Source organism: Centropristis striata, chromosome 23 (assembly GCF_030273125.1).
Source record: "Centropristis striata isolate RG_2023a ecotype Rhode Island chromosome 23, C.striata_1.0, whole genome shotgun sequence".
NCBI lineage: Eukaryota > Metazoa > Chordata > Actinopteri > Perciformes > Serranidae > Centropristis > Centropristis striata.
The window spans coordinates 37,336-63,419 of record NC_081539.1 but is presented as its reverse complement, the minus strand read 5'-3'; the positions used below and the strand labels follow the sequence as shown (position 1 = coordinate 63,419).

Here is a 26,084-nt window from a genome sequence, read left to right as displayed (position 1 = left end):
CTGATATTAGCTATGTGTTATCAATCTGATATTAGCTATGTGTTATCACTCTAATATTAGCTATGTGTTAGCAATCTAATGTTAGCTATGTGTTAGCAATCCAATATTAGCTATGTGTTAGCAATCCAATATAAGCTATGTGTTAGCAATCTAATATTAGCTATGTGTTAGCAATCTAATATTAGCTATGTGTTAGCAATCTTATATTAGCTATGTGTTATCAATCTAATATTAGCTATGTGTTAGCAATCTAATATTAGCTATATGTTAGCAATCTTATATTAGCTAAGTGTTATCAATCTAATATTAGCTATGTGTTAGCGATCTAATATAAGCTATGTGTTAGCAATCTGATATTAGCTATGTGTTAGCAATCTAATATTAGCTATGTGTTATCAATCTGATATTAGCTATGTGTTATCAATCTAATATTAGCTATGTGTTATCACTCTAATATTAGCTATGTGTTAGCAATCTGATATTAGCTATGTGTTAGCAATCTAATGTTAACTATGTGTTAGCAATCTAATGTTAACTATGTGTTAACAATCTAATGTTAACTATGTGTTAGCAATCTAATGTTAACTATGTGTTATCAATCTAATATTAGCTATGTGTTAGCAATCTAATATTAGCTATGTGTTAGCAATCTAATATTAGCTATGTGTTAGCAATCTAATGTTAACTATGTGTTAGCAATCTAATGTTAACTATGTGTTAGCAATCTAATGTTAACTATGTGTTAGCAATCTAATGTTAACTATGTGTTATCAATCTAATATTAGCTATGTGTTAGCAATCTAATATTAGCTATGTGTTAGCAATCTAATGTTAACTATGTGTTAGCAATCTAATGTTAACTATGTGTTAGCAATCTAATGTTAACTATGTGTTAGCACGCTAATGTTAGATCAGTTAGATATTAAATCAGTTATCGATAACTGATTTAATGAGCCATTTGCAGTTTAGCTTAGCTTAGCCTAGCTTAGCCTAATTTAGTTAAGCTAAGCTAGGCTAGCTTAGCCTAGTTTAGCTGAGGACATTTTACAGCCAAAGGTCGTCTGTGAAGTTTTGACATTTTGTTTGAAAAAGATTAATGAAAAATAAAAAGTAGGTTCATAAAAGAGATTTAAATACTGATAGGTGCTGTCTGTCTCTCACCTGTCTGTCTCTCACCTGTCTGTCTCTCACCTGTCTGGCCCTCTCACCTGTTTGTCTCTCTGACCTGTCTATCCCTCTCACCTGTCTGTCCCTCTCACCTGTCTGTCTCTCTCCTCACATGTCTATCCCTCTCACCTGTCTGTCTCTCCGACCTGTCTGTCCCTCTCACCTGTCTGTCCCTCTCCTCACATGTCTATCCCTCTCACCTGTCTGTCTCCGACCTGTCTGTCCCTCTCACCTGTCTGTCCCTCTCACCTGTCTGTCCCTCTCCTCACATGTCTATCCCTCTCACCTGTCTGTCTCTCCGACCTATCTGTCCCTCTCACCTGTCTATCTCTCACCTGTCTGTCTCTCCGACCTGTCTGTCCCTCTCACCTGTCTGTCCCTCTCCTCACATGTCTATCCCTCTGACCTATCTGTCCCTCTCACCTGTCTGTCTCTCACCTGTCTGTTCCTCTCTTCACCTGTCTCTCTCTCTGACCTGTCTGTCTCTCACCTGTCTGTTCCTCTCCTCACCTGTCTGTCTCTGACCTGTCTCTCTCTCTGACCTGTCTGTCTCTCACCTGTCTGTCCCTCTCACCTGTTTGTCTCTCTGACCTGTCTCTCCCTCTGACCTGTCTGTCCCTCTCCTCACGTGTCTATTCCTCTCACCTGTCTGTCTCTCACCTGTCTGTTCCTCTCCTCACCTGTCTGTCTCTGACCTGTCTCTCTCTCCGATCTGTCTGTCCCTCTCACCTGTCTGTCCCTCTCCTCACATGTCTATCCCTCTCACCTGTCTGTCTCTCCGACCTGTCTGTCCCTCTCACCTGTCTGTTCCTCTCCTCACCTGTCTGTCTCTGACCTGTCTCTCTCTCTGACCTGTCTGTCCCTCTCACCTGTCTCTCTCTCTCACCTGTCTGTTCCTCTCTTCACCTGTCTCTCTCTCTGACCTGTCTGTCCCTCTCACCTGTCTCTCTCTCTCACCTGTCTGTTCCTCTCTTCACCTGTCTCTCTCTCTGACCTGTCTGTCCCTCTCACCTGTCTCTCTCTCTCACCTGTCTGTTCCTCTCTTCACCTGTCTCTCTCTCTGACCTGTCTGTCTCTCTGACCTGTCTGTTCCTCTCCTCACCTGTCTGTCTCAGACCTGTCTCTCTCTCACTCTGACCTGTCTGTCTCTCACCTGTCTGTTCCTCTCCTCACCTGTCTGTCTCTGACCTGTCTCTCTCTCTGACCTGTCTGTCTCTCACCTGTCTGTTCCTCTCTTCACCTGTCTCTCTCTCTGACCTGTCTGTCCCTCTGACAGGAAGTTGGTGACTGAGTCCAGGTGAGGTGGTGGTGGGCGGGGCTTAGCCCTGTGAGCCTGCGTGTGATTGGCGGTTGGTGATGATTGCGACCGGCGGCCTGCTGCGCATCAACGCTCGGCGCCAAGACTCCCTGAAGACACACAAACACAGAGACACACACCAGAGGAAGAGCAAGAAGAAGAGGTAACACACACACACACACACACACACCGCTGGCCCAGTGATGTCACGTCCTGTGTGTGATGTCACTTCCTGCCCCCAGGCGCAGCGAGGTGGTGGTGGTGAAGGGGAAGCTGCAGCTGTTCTCCGTGTCCGGCCTGGTGGCGGCGCTCGGCGTGCTGGTGCTGCTGGTGGGCGTCGTCATGGCGGCGCTGGGCTACTGGCCGCGGGACGGACTCTTCTTCAGCGCTGCCGCGCCGCGGGAGGGCGCCGCCATGGCCTCCGTGTCCACCGCCGGCTCCACGCCCCCTCCTGCTGACGCTCAGGTGACCTCAGCAGCCAATCACAGCACAGCAGCTCCATCAGCTGACTGGACACGACTGATTAACCCTTTCTCTGATTTTACCTCTTTTTTTTGTCAATTTGTGTCTTTTTTTTTTTTTTTTTGTCTTTCCCATGGTCAGCTTGTCGTTTTTTTTGGGTCAATATGTGTCTTTTTTTGCTTCCAGGGAGGAGGAGAGGAAGAAGGAGGAGGAGGAGGAGGAGGAGGAGGAGGAGGAGGAGGAGATGAAGGTTTAAACCAGACAGAAAGCATCAACGGGACGACCCGACAACTTCCACAAAGCTTTCTGGAGGATTTTTTAGACAGGTGAGACGATTTATTAACACGTTCAGGTTCTTCTAGAAGCTGTTTACACAGAGCTGAGAGGAGAGGACAGGAGAGGCTGTTTACACAGAGCTGAGAGGAGAGGACAGGAGAGGCTGTTTACACAGAGCAGAGAGGAGAGGACAGGAGAGGCTGTTTACACAGAGCTGAGAGGAGAGGACAGGAGAGGCTGTTTACACAGAGCAGAGAGGAGAGGACAGGAGAGGCTGTTTACACAGAGCAGAGAGGAGAGGACAGGAGAGGCTGTTTACACAGAGCAGAGAGGAGAGGACAGGAGAGGCTGTTTACACAGAGCTGAGAGGAGAGGACAGGAGAGGCTGTTTACACAGAGCAGAGAGGAGAGGACAGGAGAGGCTGTTTACACAGAGCTGAGAGGAGAGGACAGGAGAGGCTGTTTACACAGAGCTGAGAGGAGAGGACAGGAGAGGCTGTTTACACGGAGCAGAGAGGAGAGGACAGGAGAGGCTGTTTACACAGAGCAGAGGGGAGAGGACAGGAGAGGCTGTTTACACAGAGCTGAGAGGAGAGGACAGGAGAGGCTGTTTACACAGAGCTGAGAGGAGAGGACAGGAGAGGCTGTTTACACGGAGCAGAGAGGAGAGGACAGGAGAGGCTGTTTACACGGAGCAGAGAGGAGAGGACAGGAGAGGCTGTGATTGGCTGGTTTGTGTCCCTGCAGGTATCTGTACTCTGACCGGCTGAAGGTTTTCGGTCCGCTCATCATGGGCATCGGGATCTTCCTCTTCATCTGTGCGAACGCCGTCCTGCACGAGAACCGCGACAAGAAGACGAAGGTGATCAACCTGCGGGACATCTACTCCACCGTCATCGACCTGCACAGCCTCCGTAGAGCGCCGGGCGCCGCCGCCGGCCGCCGCTCCTCCGCCGCCACCAACCCGCTCAACGGCCTCGTCAACTACGTCCAGTCCCGCAGCCTGGAGGCGAAGCCCAGGGCGTACCCCGCCTCGCTGCAGGGCGGCCGCCCCCCCCCCGCCGGCCAGTCGTCACGGCAACCGTTGCCCGGCAGCAGCGGGGGAGGAGGGGACGGGGGAGGAGACTCGGTGTTCAGTATCTACCGGGAGGTGCCTGAGGCTCCGCCCTCCCCCGCCTCCTCCCACAGACTCCGCCTCCCCGCCGCCTGGACCTCCCCACAGAAGGAGGTGCTCGGCTCCTCCACGCTACCGCGGCCCCACCCCCGCCCCGCCTCCCCCCGCCGGCGCCACTCTGCCCGGGCCGCGACAGGGCGGAGGAGGGAGAGGGGGGTGGGGGAGGGGGTGTGTCTCCCTCCTCCTCTCAGCTCCTCCACGCCGCCCTGTAGCTCCTCCCACCTCCACAGGGAGCTCCTCCTCTCCTTCTCCTCTCTCAGCCCCTCCCACATGTCCCTGTCCTCCCTGTCCCACCTCCTGTCCTCCTCCTCCTCCACGCCGGCCCCGCCCTGCAGGAGGCGGAGCCTGCCGACCGCCGGCGTTGCCGCGGGTTACAGTAAACTGACGCACGGCGAGGACGAGTCGTTCGAGTCGACCGACGTGACGACATCACACAGGAAGTACTCCAACAGGGAGAAGCTGAGGATGATGTCGCAGGTGGACTGTGGCCAGGGGCGGGACCAGGACCAGCAGGAGCCAATCAGGAGCTAGCTGATTGGTGATTGACAGCACAAGTCATGTGACTTTTTAATGACATCACACTATGAAGTGTTTGTTGGTTCTGATTGTAGCAATAAAGTCTTCCAGCACAAAGTTCAGACAGACAGGAGGACAGACAGACAGACAGACAGGAGGACAGGAGGACAGACAGACAGACAGACAGACAGACAGGAGGACAGACAGACAGACAGACAGACAGACAGGAGGACAGGAGAACAGACAGACAGGAGGACAGACAGACAGACAGACAGGAGGACAGGAGAACAGACAGACAGGAGGACAGACAGACAGACAGACAGACAGACAGACTGACAGACAGAGGGACAGACAGACAGGAGGACAGACAGACAGACAGACAGACAGACAGACAGGAGGACAGACAGACAGACAGACAGAGGGACAGACAGGGAGACAGACAGACTGACAGACAGACTGACAGACAGACAGACAGACAGGGAGACAGGAGGACAGACAGACAGACAGGAGGACAGACAGACAGACAGACAGAGGGACAGACAGGGAGACAGACAGACTGACAGACAGACAGACAGACAGACAGACAGACAGGGAGACAGACAGACTGACAGACAGACAGACAGGGAGACAGACAGACTGACAGACAGAGGGACAGACAGACAGGAGGACAGACAGACAGACAGACAGACAGACAGACAGACAGACAGAGGGACAGACAGACAGGGAGACAGACGGACAGACAGGGAGACAGACAGACAGACAGACAGACAGACAGACAGACAGGGAGACAGACAGGGAGACAGATGGGTCCTTTAACTCTGAACGTGTTTCTTCCATCAGAAGTTTTTTGAACTGTAGAATTGTTAAAATGAATTTATAATATTAATGAATTATTGCAGAATGTTCCTGTTATTTTATAAACACTGTGAAATGTTTCACACATTAACGTTCATCAGCATGAAGCAGAACATCACCGTCCAATCAGCTGAGGCCTCTCACCGTCCAATCAGCTGAGGCCTCTCACCGTCCAATCAGCTGTCATGGCTCTGACTGCATCAGTAATAATAATAAAGCACATGAAGTTCCTCTGTGTCTCAGCTTCACTTCATCACATCAAACATCTCAGAAGACTCAAGTTTCAAAATGTCTAAAAATGTTTAAAATGTCCCAGTTATAGTCTGTTTATAAATATTATCACATAATTTATCAAGAAATTACAGAAAAACACCATATTATAGGATGAACAAAATTTGGAGCAAAAACTAAAATTCGTAGTATAGTATTTAGTTTTTTGTCAAAAATGTTAAAAATTTTAAATCACCTAAAAATGTTTAAAATGGCTCGATTATAGTCTGTTGATGCATATTAGAGCATAACTTAATGAGAAATGACAGAAAAACACCATATTATAGGATTTCCAAAATTCTGAGAAAAGAAGAAGATATGGTATAGTATGTGTTTTTTTGTCAGTTTTTTATTAACTTTTATTTAATATTGTTACCAAAGCAGACATTTTAAAATAAAACACTCCAGAAACCGACTGATTGTGATCGACTTTAGTTGACACAAAATTGAGCTCAGAGTCGAAAAATGACGCCCAGATTCTTTACACATTGTGCAGTTTTAAAATCTGGTAGTTTTGGTAAAAGTTTCTCTCTCTTGCCTTCAGGACCGATGACTAAAACCTGTTTTGTCCTGGTTGAGCTGTAGGAAGTTCACTGCCATCCATGACTTGATATCTAAAATACAGTTGAAAAGGGAATCAATCAGGAGACACGGACATGTTGAGTGTCATGCCGTGTCTCCTGATGACGTCCCCAAGGGGAACCATATAGAGATTAAAAAGAACCAGGAGATTAAAAAGAACCAGGGTTCTGTTTAATAAATGTGATGGTCCAGGTGAACAGATGAACAGGTGGACAGATGGACAGGTGAACAGGTGGACAGGTGAACAGATGGACAGATGGACAGATGGACAGGTGAACAGATGGACAGATGGACAGATGGACAGGTGAACAGATGGACAGGTGAACAGATGGACGGGTGGACAGGTGGACAGATGGACAGGTGAACAGATGGACAGGTGGACAGGTGAACAGATGGACAGGTGGACAGGTGGACCTACGGACAGGTGAACAGATGGACAGGTTGACAGGTGGACAGATGGACAGGTGAACAGATGGACAGGTGGACCTATGGACAGGTGAACAGATAGACGGGTGGACAGGTGAACAGATGGACCGGTGAACAGATGGACAGGTGAACAGATGGACAGGTGGACCTATGGACAGGTGAACAGATGGACAGGTGGACAGATAGACGGGTCAACAGGTGAACAGATCGACAGGTGAACAGATGGAAAGGTGGACCTACGGACAGGTGAACAGATGGACAGGTGGACCTACGGACAGGTGAACAGATGGACAGGTGAACAGATGGACAGGTGGACAGGTGAACAGATGGACCGGTGAACAGATGGACAGGTGAACAGATGGACAGATGGACAAGTGGACAGATGGACAGGTGAACAGGTGGACAGGTGGACCTACGGACAGGTGAACAGATGGACAGGTGAACAGATGGACAGGTGAACAGGTGGACAGGTGGACCTACGGACAGGTGAACAGATGGACAGGTGAACAGATGGGCAGGTGGACAGATGGACAGGTGGACAGGTGAACAGATGGACAGGTGAACAGATGGGCAGGTGGACAGGTGAATAGGTGGACAGGTGGACAGGTGAACAGATGGACAAGTGAACAGGTGAACAGATAGACGGGTGAACAGATGGACAGGTGAACAGATGGAGAGGTGGACAGATGGACAGGTGAACAGATGGACAGGTGGACAGATGGACAGGTGAACAGATGGACAGGTGGACAGATGGACAGGTGAACAGATGGGCAGGTGGACAGATGGACAGGTGGACAGGTGAACAGATGGACAGGTGAACAGATGGGCAGGTGGACAGGTGAATAGATGGACAGGTGGACAGGTGAACAGATGGACAAGTGAACAGGTGAACAGATAGACGGGTGAACAGATGGACAGGTGAACAGATGGAGAGGTGGACAGGTGGACAGATGGACAGGTGAACAGGTGAACAGATGGACAGATGGACAGGTGAACAGGTGGACAGATGGACAGGTGAACAGATGGACAGGTGGACAGGTGGACAGATGGACAGGTGAACAGATGGACAGATGGACAGGTGGACAGATGGACAGGTGGACAGATGGACAGGTGAACAGATGGACAGGTGGACAGGTGGACAGATGGACAGGTGAACAGATGGACAGATGGACAGGTGAACAGATGGACAGGTGGACAGATGGACAGGTGAACAGGTGAACAGGTGAACAGGTGGACAGGTTCAAGGTCAAGGTCACGTTTATTTATAGAGCACCTTATATACCAACCAAGGTTGACCAAAGTGCTTTACATAACTGAATCACAACAAAAAATCCAATGCAATACAAGATACATAATTGAATAACAATAAACTCACAAAATAAAAATAAAAGACAATGTAATCTAATAATATATGAGATGAGATGTGCAATACAGCACACAGAAACAACTTTCTTCTCACGCAGCTTCAAAAGCCTGGGAGAAAAAATGAGTCTTGAGAGAAGATTTAAAATTGTCCAAAGTCTTTGACGACCGGATATGCAGCGGTAAACTGTTCCACAGCTTCGAGAGCCATCGCCTTTTGTTTTTAGCCTTGACAGATGGACAGGTGAACAGGTGAACAGATGGACAGGTGAACAGATGGACAGGTGAACAGGTGGACAGATGGACAAGTGAACAGGTGGACAGGTGAACAGGTGAACAGATGGACAGGTGAACAGATGGACAGGTGAACAGATGGACAGGTGGACAGATGGACAAGTGAACAGGTGGACAGGTGAACAGGTGAACAGATGGACAGGTGAACAGATGGACGACAAACAGCTGACTCTCTCGGCTCAATAAAAGTCTTTTATTTTCACAGATTGACGAGTAGTTTCTTCACAGACACACTGAGTAAAGTTCACAGACAGTAAAGTGACCATAAAACCTTCAAACAACAACAACAACAACAAAGAACCATTATTCTACGTCGGTCCTGTCACATGTTCTCCAGCGTCAGAACACAACTAGAGGTCCTCCATCACTGATCAATAACAACAGCAGATCAATATTCATATCAGCAATTATAATCAAGTTAACAGCTAACATTGAGCTAGTCAGAGCTAACACAAAGCTAACATTGAGCTAGTTAAAGCTAACACAAAGCTAACATTGAGCTAGTTAAAGCTAACACAAAGCTCACATTGAGCTAGTTAAAGCTAACACAAAGCTAACATTGAGCTAGTTAAAGCTAACACAAAGCTAACATTGAGCTAGTTAAAGCTAACACAAAGCTCACATTGAGCTAGTTAAAGCTAACACAAAGCTAACATTGAGCTAGTCCAAGCTAACTCAAAGCTAACATTGAGCTAGTTAAAGCTAACACAAAGCTCACATTGATGCTCGTCCTGTAAACTTTTAATAAATGACATGAGGTGAAAACAGCTGTTTGGTTGTCATAGTAACCTGTTAGTGTGTGAGTGTCAGCAGCAGCGTCCAATCATATGGTTTATTTTTGTTGGTGGGCGGAGCTTAACACTAGTATAAATATCCACCAATCATCACTACCGTGAACTTCAGGTTCTCCAGGATGAGACGTTTCCCTGCAGTTATTGATCATCAATAATCAATAATATGAAGACAAGCTCCGCCTCCCTGCTGCTCCTATTGGCCACCTGGCAGACAGGAAACGGTTCTTTAAACCTTCAAAATAAGATCTGTGGCAAATCAGACTCCAATTCAAATGAAGTGTTCAGTGCCAATTTTCACAATAAAACGAATCGGATGTTGTTGAAAGAAAGTGCTCCTGTTGCAACTTTCACAATAAAAACAAGTCAGACTCCTTGGAAAAAGAAGTGTTCAGGTTGGCACTTTCAAAATAAAATAAATCAGATGTTGTTAAAAGGAAGTGTTCAAGATGCAACTTTCACAATAAAGCAAAGCAGATTCCAGTAAAAAGGAAGTGTTCAGGTCACAACTTTCACAATAAAACATGTCAGACTCCTTGGAAAAGGAAGTGTTCAGGTTGGTACTTTCACAATAAAACGAATCAGATGTCAGCGGCGGGTCCATTTGATCAGCGTCTCCGGGGATCGGTACAGGAAGATCAGTTTGGCGTAAAGCTCCTCCTCCAACTCCAGCTCACCCGTCTCTCTCACCTGAGGGAGCAAACAGCCAATCAGAGGACAGCGTGGCTGCAGCCAATCAGAGAAGAGACAGAGACAGCAGCAGGTTGTTACCAGGAAGACGTCGGTGCAGAGTTTGAGGATCCGGTCGACACTCGGCAGCTCCTCGAACATGATGGAGTGACTGATGCCGCTGAAGAACTCTCGCACAAACTTCCCGATCACCAGCACCACCGACGCGTACAGGCCCATGATACTGCAACAAGTACTACGGTTACTGCAACAAGTACTACAGTCACTGCAACAAGTACTACGGTTACTGCAACAAGTACTACAGTTACTGCAACAAGTACTACGGTTACTGCAACAAGTACTACTGTTACTGCTGTTACTGCAACAAGTACTACAGTTACTGCAACAAGTACTACAGTTACTGTAAAAAGTAACTAAAAAGTACTACATAACTACAAGAAATAATACAGTTACGATAAGAAATATTACAGTTACTACAAGAAATATTACAGGTACTACTGTCACTGCAAGAAATACTAGAGTTACTGCAAGAAATATTACAGTTACTGCAAGAAGTACTACAGTTACTACTGGTACTAGAAGACATACTGCTTTTATATACACAACTTGTTACTACTGTTACTGCAGTACTTGAAGTACTTGAAGTATTCATACCCGTATCCAGCGAGGAAGCCGAGACTCGGAGGACTGACTTTATCACTGAACACAAAGAGCTGAAGCCCCGCCTCCCTCCTGTCAGTCAGCGAGGCCCCGCCCCCCAATGGCACCAGGCTGCCGGCCGGTTGGTCGACGATCCACCACTCCTGGATCTCTCGACTCTGATTGGTTGACCGCTCCAGAGCCAGCAGGATGTCCTTATAGCGGCCGTCTGTTTGGAGGCGAGAGGGAGTACTTGTTGTTACTACAGAGTACTGCAGTCTGTTGTACACCTAGTACTCCAGTACACACTTTAACAATCCTTAATAATCCTTAAGAAGCTGTTAAATGTGTAATCTGACCTTTGTAGAGCTGTTCGATGGGTTTGGCGTTGGAGTCGCTGGGAGCTCGCAGGAAACACGGGAACACTTCCTGTATCACCCTGAAAACACACAACACACTCAACACACCTGGAACAGACAACAACACACTTGGCCCCGCCCCCTTCACCTGGCCCCGCCCCCTGCACTCACACAGGAAGCGACCTGGTCCCATTGAGCAGCTGGACCAGCTCCAGGCGAGTCTCGTCGTCCAGGTAGGTCACATGTTTACCTGAAGCAAGCTCCGCCTTCCCCCCCAGACTGAGGTTCCTGTTGGAAGCCGAACAGAGTCATTGATCACATCTACCAGCTGATTATTGATGATTATTGGTTATTTAGTGGTACCTCTGGACGGTCCAGGACAGCGTCAGGGGGAAGTGGTCCAGGCGCAGCACCTGGCTCAGGTACGTCCTGCTGGGGGGGCTGATGGTCCACAGGGAGTTACTGCTGCCCTGCAGCTCCGCCACCGTCACGTCCTCAGGGCCGTACGCCTCCAGGAACTGCAAGGCACTCTGGGAAATACACACACGGCAGAGTAGTACTAGTAGTGCTGCGACCAGGAGTACTGCGACTGGGAGTACTACTGCAGTACTTACGGAGGTGTAGCTGTAGGAGCTGGTGAAGGAGCTGAAGTCCTCCTCCGTCAGATCTCTGAGCTGGTTCTGCTGAGCGCTCATCGTGAAGATCGGCTGAGTCACAGAAAGAACTGCTGGTACTACAGAAAGTACTGTTGATACTACAGAAAGTACTGCTGGTACTACAGAAAGTACTGTTGATACTACAGAAAGTACTGCTGGTACTACAGAAAGAACTGCTGGTACTACAGAAAGTACTGTTGATACTACAGAAAATACTGCTGGTACTACAGAAAGTACTGTTGATACTACAGAAAATACTGCTGGTACTACAGAAAGTACTGTTGATACTACAGAAAGTACTGCTGGTACTACAGAAAGTACTGCTGGTACTACAGAAAATACTGCTCGTACTACTGAAAATACTGCTGAAAATACTGCTGAGTCGTGCAGCGAGTCGAGCAGCGAGTCACCTGGAAGCCTCCCAGCGTGATGGTGAGAGACACGTCGATGGGCCGGTTGACGAGTCCCGCCACCGACTTGACGAGCGACATGAAGAGCAGCGGGAACCAGACGATGGCGATCAGCAGCAGGACGATCAGACCTCCCATCCCGTACTTCACCACTCGCTTCTTCTTCTGGCCGCGCGGCTGAGGGTACCGCTGAGGACAAGAGACACGTCACACACACCGCTGAGGACAAGAGACACGTTAGACACACCGCTGAGGACAAGAGACACGTCAGACACACCGCTGAGGACAAGAGACACGTCAGACACACCGCTGAGGACAAGAGACACGTCACACACACCGCTGAGGACAAGAGACACGTCAGACACACCGCTGAGGACAAGAGACACGTCACACACACCGCTGAGGACAAGAGACACGTCACACACCGCTGAGGACAAGAGACACGTCACACACCGCTGAGGACAAGAGACACGTCAGACACACCGCTGAGGACAAGAGACACGTCAGACACACCGCTAAGGACAAGAGACACGTCAGACACCGCTGAGGACAAGAGACACGTCACACACACCGCTGAGGACAAGAGACACGTCACACACCGCTGAGGACAAGAGACACGTCACACACACCGCTGAGGACAAGAGACACGTCACACACACCGCTAAGGACAAGAGACACGTCACACACACCGCTGAGGACAAGAGACACGTCACACACACCGCTGAGGACAAGAGACATGTCAGACACACCGCTGAGGACAAGAGACACGTCACACACACCGCTGAGGACAAGAGACACGTCACACACACCGCTGAGGACAAGAGACACGTCAGACACACCGCTGAGGACAAGAGACACGTCACACACCGCTGAGGACAAGAGACACGTCAGACACACCGCTGAGGACAAGAGACACGTCACACACACCGCTGAGGACAAGAGACACGTCAGACACACCGCTGAGGACAAGAGACACGTCACACACACCGCTGAGGACAAGAGACACGTCAGACACACCGCTGAGGACAAGAGACACGTCACACACACCGCTGAGGACAAGAGACACGTTAGACACACCGCTGAGGACAAGAGACACGTCACACACCGCTGAGGACAAGAGACACGTCACACACACCGCTGAGGACAAGAGACACGTCAGACACACCGCTGAGGACAAGAGACACGTCAGACACACCGCTGAGGACAAGAGACACGTCACACACCGCTGAGGACAAGAGACACGTCAGACACACCGCTGAGGACAAGAGACACGTCACACACACCGCTGAGGACAAGAGACACGTCACACACACCGCTGAGGACAAGAGACACGTCAGACACACCGCTGAGGACAAGAGACACGTCACACACACCGCTGAGGACAAGAGACACGTTAGACACACCGCTGAGTACAAGAGACACGTCAGACACACCACTGAGGACAAGAGACACGTCAGACACACCTGTCCTCCTGACTCAGGGGGACAGACAAGAAGACAGACAGGTAAAGAGACAGACAGGTACCTTCTCTGACTCCCTCCAGCACTTGAGGACGAAGCAGTGAGCGTAGACGTCCTCCACACAGATCCACGAGGACAGAGACAGAGTGGTGTCTGTCCACACCCAGTCCATCACCGCACGCAGCTCCGTCAGGAAGGGGACCAGACGGAAGCTGCAGGCAGACAGACAGGCAGACAGACGGGTTAAGAGACAGACAGGCAGACAGGTGAAGAGACAGACAGGCGGACAGACAGACGGGTCAAGAGGCAGACAGGCAAGGTGACCGACAGGTAAAGAGACAGAGAAACAGACAGGTTAAGAGACAGACAGGCGAAGAGAGAGAGAGACAGACAGACAGACAGACAGACAGGTGAAGAGACAGACACATGGGGCAACATGTCAATAACTAACATATTTTTACGAAGCTGGGCAGCTTCCCTTTTCATGGAGCTAGGCTAACAGTTTCCCTTTACTTCCAGTCTTTGTGCTAAACTAGGCTAACAGTTTCCCTTTACTTCCAGTCTTTGTGCTAAACTAGGCTAACAGTTTCCCTTTACTTCCAGTCTTTGTGCTAAACTAGGCTAACAGTTTCCCTTTACTTCCAGTCTTTGTGATAAACTAGGCTAACAGTTTCCCTTTACTTCCAGTCTTTGTGCTAAACTAGGCTAACAGTTTCCCTTTACTTCCAGTCTTTGTGCTAAACTAGGCTAACAGTTTCCCTTTACTTCCAGTCTTTGTGATAAACTAGGCTAACAGTTTCCCTTTACTTCCAGTCTTTGTGCTAAACTAGGCTAACAGTTTCCCTTCACTTCCAGTCTTTGTGCTAAACTAGGCTAACAGCTTCCCTTTACTCCCAGTCTTTGTGCTAAGCTAGGCTAGCAGCTGGACTCACCCCTGGAACAGGAAGAGGTTCAGGTAGTTGTAGCTCTTGGTCAGGAAGTTTCCCAGAACTCGAGTCGGGTAACCGGAGCGGATCTGATAGGACGACAGGCCGAAGTACACACACTTCACAAAGTACCAGAGCTGAGCCACCAGGTTCTGGTTGAACCGCCTGCAGACAGACAGACAGGTGACACACAGACAGGTGAGAGACAGACAGGCAGACAGACAGGTGACACACAGACAGACAGGTGACACACACACAGACAGACAGGTGAGAGACAGACAGGTGACAGACAGAGGGACAGACACCATGTTAATGAGCTAACAGGTAAAGGTGTGTTACCTTGTTATGTTAATGAGCTGACAGGTAAAAGTGTGTTACCTCTCATTATGTTAATGAGCTAACAGGTAAAGGTGTGCTACCTCGTTATGTTAATGAGCTGACAGGTAAAGGTGTGTTACCTCTCGTTATGTTAATGAGCTAACAGGTAACAGTGTGTTGCCTCTTGCTATGTTAATGAGCTGACAGGTAAAGGTGTGTTACCTCTCGTTATGTTAATGAGCTGACAGGTAAAGGTGTGTTACCTCTCGTTATGTTAATGAGCTAACAGGCAACAGTGTGTTGCCTCTCGTTATGTTAATGAGCTAACAGGTTACAGTGTGTTGCTTCTCGTTATGTTAATGAGCAGACAGGTAAAGGTGTGTTACCTCTCGTTATGTTAATGAGCTAACAGGTAACAGTGTGTTGCCTCTCGTTATGTTAATGAGCAGACAGGTAAAGGTGTGTTACCTCTCGTTATGTTAATGAGCTAACAGGTAACAGTGTGTTGCCTCTCATTATGTTAATGAGCTGACAGGTAAAGGTGTGTTACCTCTCGTTATGTTAATGAGCTGACAGGTAAAGGTGTGTTACCTCTCTTTATGTTAATGAGCTAACAGGTAAGAGTGTGTTGCCTCTCGTTATGTTAATGAGCTAACAGGTAACAGTGTGTTGCCTCTCGTTATGTTAATGAGCTGACAGGTAAAGGTGTGTTACCTCTCCGTGACCGTCGGCAGGATGAAGAACATCCAGAAGTGAATCCCAAAAACCAAAATCACCTGAAAGACCAACTTCCCCAAAACTGTCTTCCTCAGATATAGAGCCCTGTCTATCACCATGGTACCTGCAGACAGACAGACAGGTAAACACACAGACAGCTAAACACACAGACAGGTGGACAGACAGGTAGACAGACAAACAGGTGGACAGACGGGTAGACAGACAGGTAGACAGACAGGTGGACAGACAGACAAGGGGACAGAAAGACAGGTAGACAGACAGACAGACAAGGGGACAAACAGCGAGGTAGACAGACAGACAAGGGGACAGACAGGCAGGTGGACAGACAGGTAGACAGATGGGTGGGTGGACAGACAGACAGGGGGACAGGCAGACAGGTAGACAGACAGGTGGACAGACAGACCGAACTGGATCAGGACCATGACTAGGAAGGCTTCAGGGACCTGGTCCTCTGAGAGGGAGGAAGTGATGTCAGCAGCTGCAGAGTGTTTCTAGGAGATCGCCAAAATAAAAGAAGAATAAAATACATTTAACAGAAAGGAATCAGAGCGAATAAAGATAATAAAGAGAAGGAGAGGAGGAGAGGAGGAGAGGAGGAGGTTTTACTCCGAAGGCCCAGAAGCCGAAGACGATGATGATGAAGTCGACGGTGTCGGCGAGGAACATCAGGACGTAGACGTCCGTCACGGCGCTGTACTCTGGTTGGACGAGAGCTCTGAAGAACTGAAGGACAGGACGATAGAGAGACATACACCTAGAGAGACAGAGAGAGACAGACAGACAGACAGACAGACAGACAGACACCATGAATTCATTCATCACCAGTTCTTAGTTAAATCAATTAGTTCCATCAATGAATCACATCACAATGTGTTGGGGTTAGCGTTGGGGTTAGCGTTGGGGTTAGCGTTGGGGTTAGCGTTGGCTTCGCGTTGGGGTTAGCGTTGGGGTTAGCGTTGGGGTTAGTGTTGGCTTCGCGTTGGGGTTAGCGTTGGCTTCGCATTGGGGTTAGCATTGGGGTTAGCGTTGGGGTTAGCGTTGGGGTTAGCGTTGGCTTCGCGTTGGGGTTAGTGTTGGGGTTAGCGTTGGGGTTAGCGTTGGCTTCGCGTTGGGGTTAGCGTTGGCTTCTCGTTGGGGTTAGCGTTGGGGTTAGCATTGGGGTTAGCGTTGGGGTTAGTGTTGGGGTTAGCGTTGGGGTTAGCGTTGGGGTTAGCGTTGGCTTAGCGTTGGGGCTAGCGTTGGGGTTAGCGTTGGGGTTAGCGTTGGGGTTAGTGTTGGGGTTAGCATTGGGGTTAGTGTTGGGGTTAGCGTTGGGGTTAGCGTTGGCTTAGCGTTGGGGTTAGCGTTGGCTTAGCGTACCTGCTGACGGAGAACCTCTTGGCTCTGATGGAGAGTTCTGTGAGTTTCTGCAGCAGCAGCTGGAACCTGCCGGGCGCCGCCGCCACCGCCGCTCCGGAGCTCACGCTGCCTGAACACACACCAACAATCAGGATTCAACTTTATTCTACACTGAACAAAAATATAAACGGCAAAAAATAAATGTCAAATTTTAGAGTTTTTATTAACATTAGAGTTATGCAATATACACCTGGACCGAGCCCCCGTCCAGGGGCCCTGGGTCCTGGTCCAGGGGCCCTGGGTCTCGGTCCAGGTCCTCTGCGGCCATTAGTTCCTACCTGCTGGCGAGCGTCGCTGTGTGGAGCTGGATCTCGTCCGTCTCCGGCTGCGGCGCCGCAGCGTGGTGGCGGGATCGACCGGGTCGATGTGGTCATATCGGTTGTCATGGAGATGGTGGGCGTCGGCCTCGGTGTCGGTCTGGTCCCACAGACCGTGGCACTGAGGAGGAACAAGTTTAACCCTTTATTACATTCAGCCAACTGAAGAAGTACTCAGATTACTCTGTGTGTACTGTGTGTGTGTGTGTGTGTGTGTGTGTGTGTGTGTGTGTCTCTGAGTGTGTACCTTCAGTATAGCCCGGTGGTAGAAGAGCACCAGCAGCTGCAGCAGGTCGTACAGGACGTAGCCCTCCTTCTTCTCCACCCCCAGGATGTTGGGGGGGTGGAAGGGCTTGGAGCGGTCCACCTCCAGCTTCTGGTTGAACGGGAAGAACCCGAACTGGAAGAAGTACTTGATGACGATGGTGACCTGAGGACAGAGAGACAGGTAGATTAACGCCTGAGACAGGTGACCAGAGAGAGTCAGAGAGAGAGACGGGGGGGGAGAACCTCGGTGTAGATGATGGCCGTCATCCAGAAGGTCTTACTGGGCCGAGGGACCGACAACGTGGCCCAGAGGAACACCAGGACCGGCAGCACCAGGGTCAGACAGCTGGCCGACACCATGTGGTTCAACACGATCACCAGGTAACACACCGTCTCCGACCTGCACGTTAAACACACACAAATCAAAGTGTGAAGAAGAAGAACTGTTTGATCCTGTTGCGGGAGACGAACCGTCACAGATTCTGCCCAGTTCAATAGTTACGGACATGAACCCTTTCCAGTCAACAAGTTCTCCAACATAAACACAGATGAATATATCGCGGCTCTCGGTAAAACGGCATGTTCTAAAAATACCACACAGGTACGGTCTGTGGTTGTAAAAAAGGTGAAGGTTCTGTGGATTTATGTTGTAAAACCACTGCAAAAAACTTCTGGTAAGGCAACATAAAAGACAGTTTAAACAGTTAATAAATGTACATAAATGCCATAAATAAAGGAGCTACAAGGGTCACGTGACTACCGCAAGTTACGTAAAAAACGTGATTCATGTAACCTAAGTTAAAAATGGTTTACTTCTGTTTTAACCAGGCAGCAACCTGCGGTTCTGAGCAGGAAGGCAAACCAGGATCAGCCTTAAGCTGCATTCTATCAAAAATTCCTGCTGACGGCTGCAGAAGCATTTTGTTCCGTTCGTTTCAATACAAAACTAGAAAACTTGTCACTTGATTTATTAACTCAGAAACGTTTTTTAGGACAACATTATGGTCTCAATCACTAGTAAAAAATATTCTTCAAGACAATCTGATGTTAATAGTGTAAATAATGGCCCCATTTAGAAGAAAATAGAAGATAAAGAATCGTATGATTTGGGGCGTGGCTACCTTTGATTGACAGGTCACTAACAAGGTGAGGAGAGAAGCAGAACAATGCGTATCCACTGCAATGTGTCAATAACGTTCACGTTATTTATATATATATATATATATATAAGTACATAAGTACTTATAAAATATAGAAGTCTTCTCTAAGTCAGTTTGGCATCTTTTCTATTTTTCGTCATTTTTCGTCTTTTTTAGTGATTTTGCATCTTTTTACGTGCTTTTGACTATTTTTCGTCTTTTTTAGTGATTTTGCATTTTTTTGTCATATATATATGAATATATATATATATATATATATATATTATATTATATATATATATTCATATATATATGAATATATATATATATATAATATACTGTGGAGGAGCGAGAGGGATCGATATATATATATATATATATATATATATCGATCCCTCTCGCTCCGCCACAGTCCAGGTATGGTCTGCTCGGAAACAAGCTTCTCAGCTCCACGATGAATGACTACAGATGTTTGTTACCTGGCAGCGAGGATGTTGTAGAGGGCGTAGCACAGCTGCAGCAGCTGGTGTTGGTCGCTGTAGAAACGGTCCGATGCCGCCAGCTCCTCGTCGTAGAAAGTCCTGAAACACAGAGTCGGTCAGCGGCTGCAGCTGGAGGACCGGCTCACCTGATGCTCACCTGACACTCACCTGTTCCGCAGCAGCTCACTGGCCGTCAGCTCCTGAGCGCGAGACGCCAGTGGACAGGAGGCGAACGCCGAGTCTGACGGGTCGCTCCGAGTCTCCTGCAGGTCCAGGCCCAGAGCCAGGCTGTAGGAGGGGGGGAGCAGGGAGGCGGGGGAGTAGGCATCGAGAGTAGGCGTGGGAGTCAGACGCCGGTCCACAGGAAGCTGCTGCCTCGATCCTTCACTGTTCAAACACAGACAGAAATAATTTACACCACAGAAGAAGAAGTCTATGTCGTGCTTGTGATCCTGCAGGAGGACAGACCTGCGAGTCCCACTCGTCCTCTCGTCCTCCAAAGAGGACAAAGACAATGAAGACTGGACTCTCTCCATCCTGGACAGCTTGGGTCGCCGTCTCTGGCTGGTCTTAGTCACCAGGTATTCTGGGTAATCTGTTACTGCTGGAACTGGTTCCACTGGACCCTCTGCTCCTTCTCCTGGTCCTGGTTCCACTGGACCTTCTGCTCCTGCTCCTGCTCCTGGTCCTGGCCCTGGTTCTAGTTCCACTGGACCCTCTGCTCCTTCTCCTGGTCCTGGTTCCACTGGACCCTCTGCTCCTGATCCTGGTCCTGGTTCTGGTTCAAAGGCACAATCTGGTCCTGATACTGGTTCATGAGGACAAACTGCTCCTGATACTGGTCCTGGTTCTGGTTCAAAGGCACCATCTGGTCCTGATACTGGTTCATGAGGACCATCTGCTCCTGATACTGGTTCATGAGGACCATCTGCTCCTGATACTGGTCCTGGTTCTGATTCACAGGGACCATCTGCTCCTGAAACTGGTTCATGAGGGCCACCTGCTCCTGATACTGGTCCTGGTTCTGATTCACAGGGACCATCTGGTCCTGAAACTGGTTCATGAGGACCACCTGCTCCTGATACTGGTCCTGGTTCTGGCTCACAGGGACCATCTGCTCCTGATAGTGGTCCTGGTTTTTCATCTGCAATTTGACCTCCTGCTTTTTCTTCACTTTCAGGATTCCCTGTCTGTTCTTGTTCTTCTCTTCCTGGAGACGTCTGCCCCTCGGCCTCGTAGGTACTGTAGTCCAGGCCGGACTCTCTGGAGGAGTTCATCATCTGTTCTTGGTAGTAAAGATGGATTGCCTCCCTGGTGGGAACTTTGCCCTGAACAAACAAACAAACAAAGGTTGTGATCTCTGTCCCCTTTGGACTGTGGCCCTGAAGGTGTACCTGAGGACTGTGACCCTGAAGGTGTACCTGAGGACTGTGACCCTGAAGGTGTACTTGAGGACTGTGACCCTGAAGGTGTACCTGAGGACTGTGACCCTGAAGGTGTACCTGAGGACTGTCGCCCTGAAGGTGTACCTAAGGACTGTGGCCCTGAAGATGTACCTGAGGACTGTGGCCCTGAAGGTGTACCTGAGGACTGTGGCCCTGAAGATGTACCTGAAGACTGTGGCCCTGAAGGTGTACCTAAGGACTGTGGCCCTGAAGATGTACCTGAGGACTGTGGCCCTGAAGGTGTACCTGAGGACTGTGGCCCTGAAGATGTACCTGAGGACTGTGGCCCTGAAGGTGTACCTGAGGACTGTGGCCCTGAAGGTGTACCTGAGGACTGTGGCCCTGAAGGTGTACCTAAGGACTGTGGCCCTGAAGATGTACCTAAGGACTGTGGCCCTGAAGATGTACCTGAGGACTGTGGCCCTGAAGGTGTACCTAAGGACTGTGGCCCTGAAGATGTACCTGAGGACTGTGGCCCTGAAGGTGTACCTGTTTGGCCTGCTGAGTCAGCATGCAGCGCTCGATCCGGAGCACAGTGGAGATGTCGATGTGTTCCTGACACAGACCTCTGAGCCAGGCAGTCAGAGAGTCCAGCAGAGCCGACAGCAGAACCCAACAGAACCTCAGGGTGTTGGAGAACCGACGCAGTGCCGTGTCTGGAACACATCACATGATGACATCACCACCATTATTTTACTCATTCTTTTCATTTTTATTATCATATTATAAAAATAATAATCAGATCTGAGTTACCCGGCCCGTCCTCTGTCTCCTCGTCCTCCGTGTCCTCCTCCGTCACCTCGATGACTCCAGCTGCACGACAGGTGGGAAACAGGTGTAAGACAGGTGTAAGACAGGTGGGAGACAGGTGAGAGACAGGTGGAAGACAGGTGGGAGACAGGTGAGAGACAGTTGTAAGACAGGTGGGAGACAGGTGAGAGACAGGTGGAAGACAGGTGGGAGACAGGTGGAAGACAGGTGGGAGACAGGTGAGAGACAGGTGGTGGACAGGTGGGAGACAGGTGGAAGACAGGTGGGAGACAGGTGAGAGACAGTTGTAAGACAGGTGGGAGACAGGTGGAAGACAGGTGGGAGACAGGTGGAAGATAGGTGGGAGACAGGTGAGAGACAGGTGGGAGACACCTGTCTCCTCTCCTCCTCCTCTCCTCTCCTCTCCTCTCCTCTCTCCTCCTCTCCTCACCTCCTCTCTCTTCCTCCTTCCGACTCCTTCTTTCAGAGGAGTTCTTCCTCCAGAGTTTCTTCTGGTTGCTGCGAGCTCTCATCGCTGTTCTGGAGTCTGTTATCCAGGCGTGATAGACAAACTGACAGAGAGACAGACAGGTACAGAGAGACAGACAGGTACAGAGAGACAGACAGAAGATAAATCAGCAGTGTCACATGTTTCAGACAGAAATCTGTGATAAAATTACGTAATGGGAAAATGGGAAGTGTTTCAGACATGATGGAGTGTTTCCTCGTGCTGACACCATTTATTATTCCTCTAAAACCTCACAGCAACCCCGAGAGACGGGGGACAGACAGGTGGGGGACAGACAGCTGGGGGACACGTGTCTCCCACTCTCTGAGGGTCTCACCTGGAAGGCTGATTTCTCAGGTAGCTCCTCCTTCTTCTCCTCCTCCTCCTCCTTCTTCTCCTCCTCCTCCTCCTCCTCGCTGTCGGTCTCAAACAGGTAGTAGTCCCCGCTCCTCACCACTGAGCAGACAGACAGGTCAGACAGACAGGCAGATAGACAGACAGCTACAGGTGAGAGTGATGATGTCAGAGGTCATGTGACTCACTGGAAGCGTGGTTAACCCAGGGTCTCCACCATTTCTTTGCACGCGTCCCCTTTTTGTTTTCCTGACCTGCGGATGGAAACACGCTTCAGTCTCTCCTGTGATTGGCTGTCAGACACCGTTACCATGACGACAGATGTGTGTTTACAGACCATCCTTGTGGAAGCTGTCCCGCGTCAGACTCAACAGCTGCTCTTTCCCTCTGCGGAACTTCTGCTGCCGAGACTTTATCCTCTCCATCCTTAAGACAGACACAAGACCAGAGGACAGGTGTCCAACAACAGGACAGGTGTCTAATAACAAGACAGGTGTCCAACAACAGGACAGGTGTCTAACAACAGGACAGGTGTCTAATAACAAGACAGGTGTCTAATAACAAGACAGGTGTCCAACAACAGGACAAGTGTCTAATAACAAGACAGGTGTCCAACAACAGGACAGGTGTCTAACAACAGGACAGGTGTCTAATAACAAGACAGGTGTCCAACAACAGGACAGGTGTCTAACAACAGGAAAGGTGTCTAATAACAGGACAGGTATATAACAACAGGACAGGTGTCTAACAACAGGACAGGTGTCTAACAACAGGACAGGTGTCTAATAACAAGATAGGTGTCCAACAACAGGACAGGTGTCTAACAACAGGAAAGGTGTCTAATAACAGGACAGGTATATAACAACAGGACAGGTGTCTAACAACAGGACAGGTGTCTAACTACAGGACAGGTGTCCAACAACAGGACAGGTGTCTAACAACAGGAAAGGTGTCTAATAACAGGACAGGTATATAACAACAGGACAGGTGTCTAACAACAGGACAGGTGTCTAATAACAAGACAGGTATTTAACAACAGGACAGGTGTCCAACAACAGGACAGGTGTCTCACAACAGGACAGGTGTCCAACAACAGGACAGGTGTCTCACAACAGGACAGGTGTCCAACAACAGGACAGATGTCCAACAACAGGACAGGTGTCTAACAACAGGACAGGTGTCTAATAACAGGACAGGTGTCCAACAACAGGACAGGTGTCTAATAACAGGAAAGGTGTCCAACAACAGGACAGGTATCTAACAACAGGACAGGTGTCCAACAACAGGACAGGTGTCTAACAACAGGACAGGTGTCCAACAACAGGACAGGTGTCTAACTACAGGACAGGTGTCTAATAGCAGGACAGGTGTCCAACAACAGGACAGGTGTCTAATAACAGGACAGGTGTCCAACAACTAGACAGGTGTCCAACAACAGGACAGGTGTCCAACAACAGGACAGGTGTCTAACAACAGGACAGGTGTCCAACAACAGGACAGGTGTCTTACAACAGGACAGGTGTCTAAAAACAGGACAGGTGTCCAACAACAGGACAGGTGTCTAACTACAGGACACGTGTCTAACTACAGGACAGGTGTCTAACAACAGGACAGGTGTCCAACAACAGGACAGGTGTCCAACAACAGGACAGGTGTCTAACTACAGGACAGGTGTCTAACAACAGGACAGGTGTCCAATAACAGGACAGGTGTCCAACAACAGGACACGTGTCTAACTACAGGACAGGTGTTTAACAACAGGACAGGTGTCCAACAACAGGACAGGTGTCCAATAACAGGACACGTGTCTAACTACAGGACAGGTGTCCAACAACAGGACAGATGTCCAACAACAGGACAGGTGTCTAACAACAGGACAGGTGTCTATTAACAGGACAGGTGTCCAACAACAGGACAGGTGTCTAATAACAGGAAAGGTGTCCAACAACAGGACAGGTATCTAACAACAGGACAGGTGTCCAACAACAGAACAGGTGTCTAACAACAGGACAGGTGTCCAACAACAGGACAGGTGTCTAACTACAGGACAGGTGTCTAATAGCAGGACAGGTGTCCAACAACAGGACAGGCGTCTAATAACAGGACAGGTGTCCAACAACTAGACAGGTGTCCAACAACAGGACAGGTGTCCAACAACAGGACAGGTGTCTAACAACAGGACAGGTGTCCAACAACAGGACAGGTGTCTAACTACAGGACACGTGTCTAACTACAGGACAGGTGTCTAACAACAGGACAGGTGTCCAACAACAGGACAGGTGTCCAACAACAGGACAGGTGTCTAACTACAGGACAGGTGTCTAACAACAGGACAGGTGTCCAATAACAGGACAGGTGTCCAACAACAGGACACGTGTCTAACTACAGGACAGGTGTTTAACAACAGGACAGGTGTCCAACAACAGGACAGGTGTCCAATAACAGGACACGTGTCTAACTACAGGACAGGTGTCTAACAACAGGACAGGTGTCCAACAACAGGACACGTGTCTAACTACAGGACAGGTGTCTAATAACAAGACAGGTGTCCAACAACAGGACAGGTGTCCAACAACAGGACAGGTGTCTAATAACAAGACAGGTGTCCAACAACAGGACAGGTGTCTAACAACAGGAAAGGTGTCTAATAACAGGACAGGTATATAACAACAGGACAGGTGTCTAACAACAGGACAGGTGTCTAATAACAAGACAGGTATTTAACAACAGGACAGGTGTCCAACAACAGGACAGGTGTCGCACAACAGGACAGGTGTCCAACAACAGGACAGGTGTCTCACAACAGGACAGGTGTCCAACAACAGGACAGATGTCCAACAACAGGACAGGTGTCTAACAACAGGACAGGTGTCTAATAACAGGACAGGTGTCCAACAACAGGACAGGTGTCTAATAACAGGAAAGGTGTCCAACAACAGGACAGGTATCTAACAACAGGACAGGTGTCCAACAACAGGACAGGTGTCTAACAACAGGACAGGTGTCCAACAACAGGACAGGTGTCTAACTACAGGACAGGTGTCTAATAGCAGGACAGGTGTCCAACAACAGGACAGGTGTCTAATAACAGGACAGGTGTCCAACAACTAGACAGGTGTCTAACTACAGGACAGGTGTCTAACAACAGGACAGGTGTCTAACTACAGGACAGGTGTCTAACAACAGGACAGGTGTCCAACAACAGGACAGGTGTCCAATAACAGGACAGGTGTCCAACAACAGGACAGGTGTCTAACTACAGGACAGGTGTCTAACAACAGGACAGGTGTCCAATAACAGGACAGGTGTCCAACAACAGGACACGTGTCTAACTACAGGACAGGTGTCTAACAACAGGACAGGTGTCCAACAACAGGACAGGTGTCCAATAACAGGACACGTGTCTAACTACAGGACAGGTGTCTAACAACAGGACAGGTGTCCAACAACAGGACACGTGTCTAACTACAGGACAGGTGTCTAACAACAGGACAGGTGTCCAACAACAGGACAGGTGTCCAACAACAGGACAGGTGTCCAATAACAGGACAGGTGTCTAAAAACAGGACAGGTGTCTTACTGTCTCTTCAGCAGGTCCATGGATGTCTTCTCCACCTCGAGTCTCGCTCTGACAGCTTTCACTGTGGATGCCTCGAAGAGCTCCGCCCCCCTGAAACACACAAGAACCGTGTGTGTGTGTGTGTGTGTGTATGTGCGTGTGTGTGTGTCTGTGTGTGTGTGTGTGTGTGTGTGTGT

General features: G+C 49.1%; 3 protein-coding genes and 1 long non-coding RNA gene across 4 annotated transcripts in view; 2 read left to right on the top strand and 2 right to left on the bottom strand.

Annotated features, from left to right (window-relative positions):
- The first annotated feature begins 1,016 nt into the window (after positions 1-1,016).
- Positions 1,017-5,977, top strand: LOC131962132 (uncharacterized). Its single transcript, XR_009389911.1, has 2 exons — positions 1,017-2,357; positions 5,324-5,977. It is a non-coding gene; the product is annotated as an uncharacterized LOC131962132 (long non-coding RNA).
- LOC131962131 (transmembrane protein 200C-like) lies at positions 2,509-5,977 on the top strand. Its single transcript, XM_059327097.1, has 4 exons — positions 2,509-2,627; positions 2,707-2,929; positions 3,113-3,252; positions 3,950-5,977. The coding sequence occupies exons 1-4, from the start codon at positions 2,524-2,526 to the stop codon at positions 4,905-4,907; spliced, it is 1,425 nt and encodes a 474-aa protein (XP_059183080.1). The 5' UTR covers positions 2,509-2,523; the 3' UTR covers positions 4,908-5,977.
- Positions 5,978-7,261: 1,284 nt separating this feature from the next.
- LOC131962382 (guanine nucleotide exchange factor subunit RIC1-like) lies at positions 7,262-8,226 on the bottom strand (the record flags this gene model as incomplete). The annotated part of the gene is made up of 2 exons (XM_059327380.1): positions 7,262-7,293; positions 7,710-8,226. Coding segments are annotated over 2 exons (549 nt in total), but the record flags the coding sequence as incomplete, so codon positions are not given.
- A 634-nt stretch (positions 8,227-8,860) lies between these two features.
- LOC131962381 (piezo-type mechanosensitive ion channel component 2-like) overlaps positions 8,861-26,084 on the bottom strand; it is a 48,522-nt gene continuing 31,298 nt past the window's right edge. Inside the window, exons 24-50 of the mRNA XM_059327378.1 lie at positions 25,909-25,998; positions 22,666-22,754; positions 22,517-22,582; positions 22,312-22,430; positions 21,918-22,038; positions 21,470-21,529; positions 21,206-21,372; positions 19,740-20,599; positions 19,440-19,658; positions 19,269-19,370; positions 17,894-18,050; positions 17,631-17,813; positions 17,345-17,504; positions 17,028-17,136; positions 16,275-16,422; positions 16,072-16,159; positions 15,645-15,771; positions 14,619-14,777; positions 13,751-13,898; positions 12,227-12,415; positions 11,775-11,867; positions 11,524-11,690; positions 11,332-11,448; positions 11,161-11,240; positions 10,817-11,030; positions 10,244-10,385; positions 8,861-10,162 (exon numbers count right to left, since the gene is read on the bottom strand). Coding sequence (XP_059183361.1) covers positions 10,061-10,162; positions 10,244-10,385; positions 10,817-11,030; positions 11,161-11,240; positions 11,332-11,448; positions 11,524-11,690; positions 11,775-11,867; positions 12,227-12,415; positions 13,751-13,898; positions 14,619-14,777; positions 15,645-15,771; positions 16,072-16,159; positions 16,275-16,422; positions 17,028-17,136; positions 17,345-17,504; positions 17,631-17,813; positions 17,894-18,050; positions 19,269-19,370; positions 19,440-19,658; positions 19,740-20,599; positions 21,206-21,372; positions 21,470-21,529; positions 21,918-22,038; positions 22,312-22,430; positions 22,517-22,582; positions 22,666-22,754; positions 25,909-25,998 — 4,276 coding nt within the window. The 3' untranslated portion in view covers positions 8,861-10,060. The remainder of the gene's footprint in view (positions 10,163-10,243; positions 10,386-10,816; positions 11,031-11,160; positions 11,241-11,331; positions 11,449-11,523; positions 11,691-11,774; positions 11,868-12,226; positions 12,416-13,750; positions 13,899-14,618; positions 14,778-15,644; positions 15,772-16,071; positions 16,160-16,274; positions 16,423-17,027; positions 17,137-17,344; positions 17,505-17,630; positions 17,814-17,893; positions 18,051-19,268; positions 19,371-19,439; positions 19,659-19,739; positions 20,600-21,205; positions 21,373-21,469; positions 21,530-21,917; positions 22,039-22,311; positions 22,431-22,516; positions 22,583-22,665; positions 22,755-25,908; positions 25,999-26,084) is intronic.

What these genes read in the sequence shown, in the direction of transcription:
- LOC131962131 (XM_059327097.1), top strand. Translation starts at nt 2,524, where the DNA reads ATGATTGCGACCGGCGGCCTGCTGCGCATCAACGCTCGGCGCCAAGAC. An exon ending in AGGAAGAGCAAGAAGAAGAG is followed by an intron (nt 2,628 to 2,706) that starts GTAACACACACA and finishes TCCTGCCCCCAG; the next exon opens with GCGCAGCGAGGTGGTGGTGG. An exon ending in CTGGAGGATTTTTTAGACAG is followed by an intron (nt 3,253 to 3,949) that starts GTGAGACGATTT and finishes GTGTCCCTGCAG; the next exon opens with GTATCTGTACTCTGACCGGC.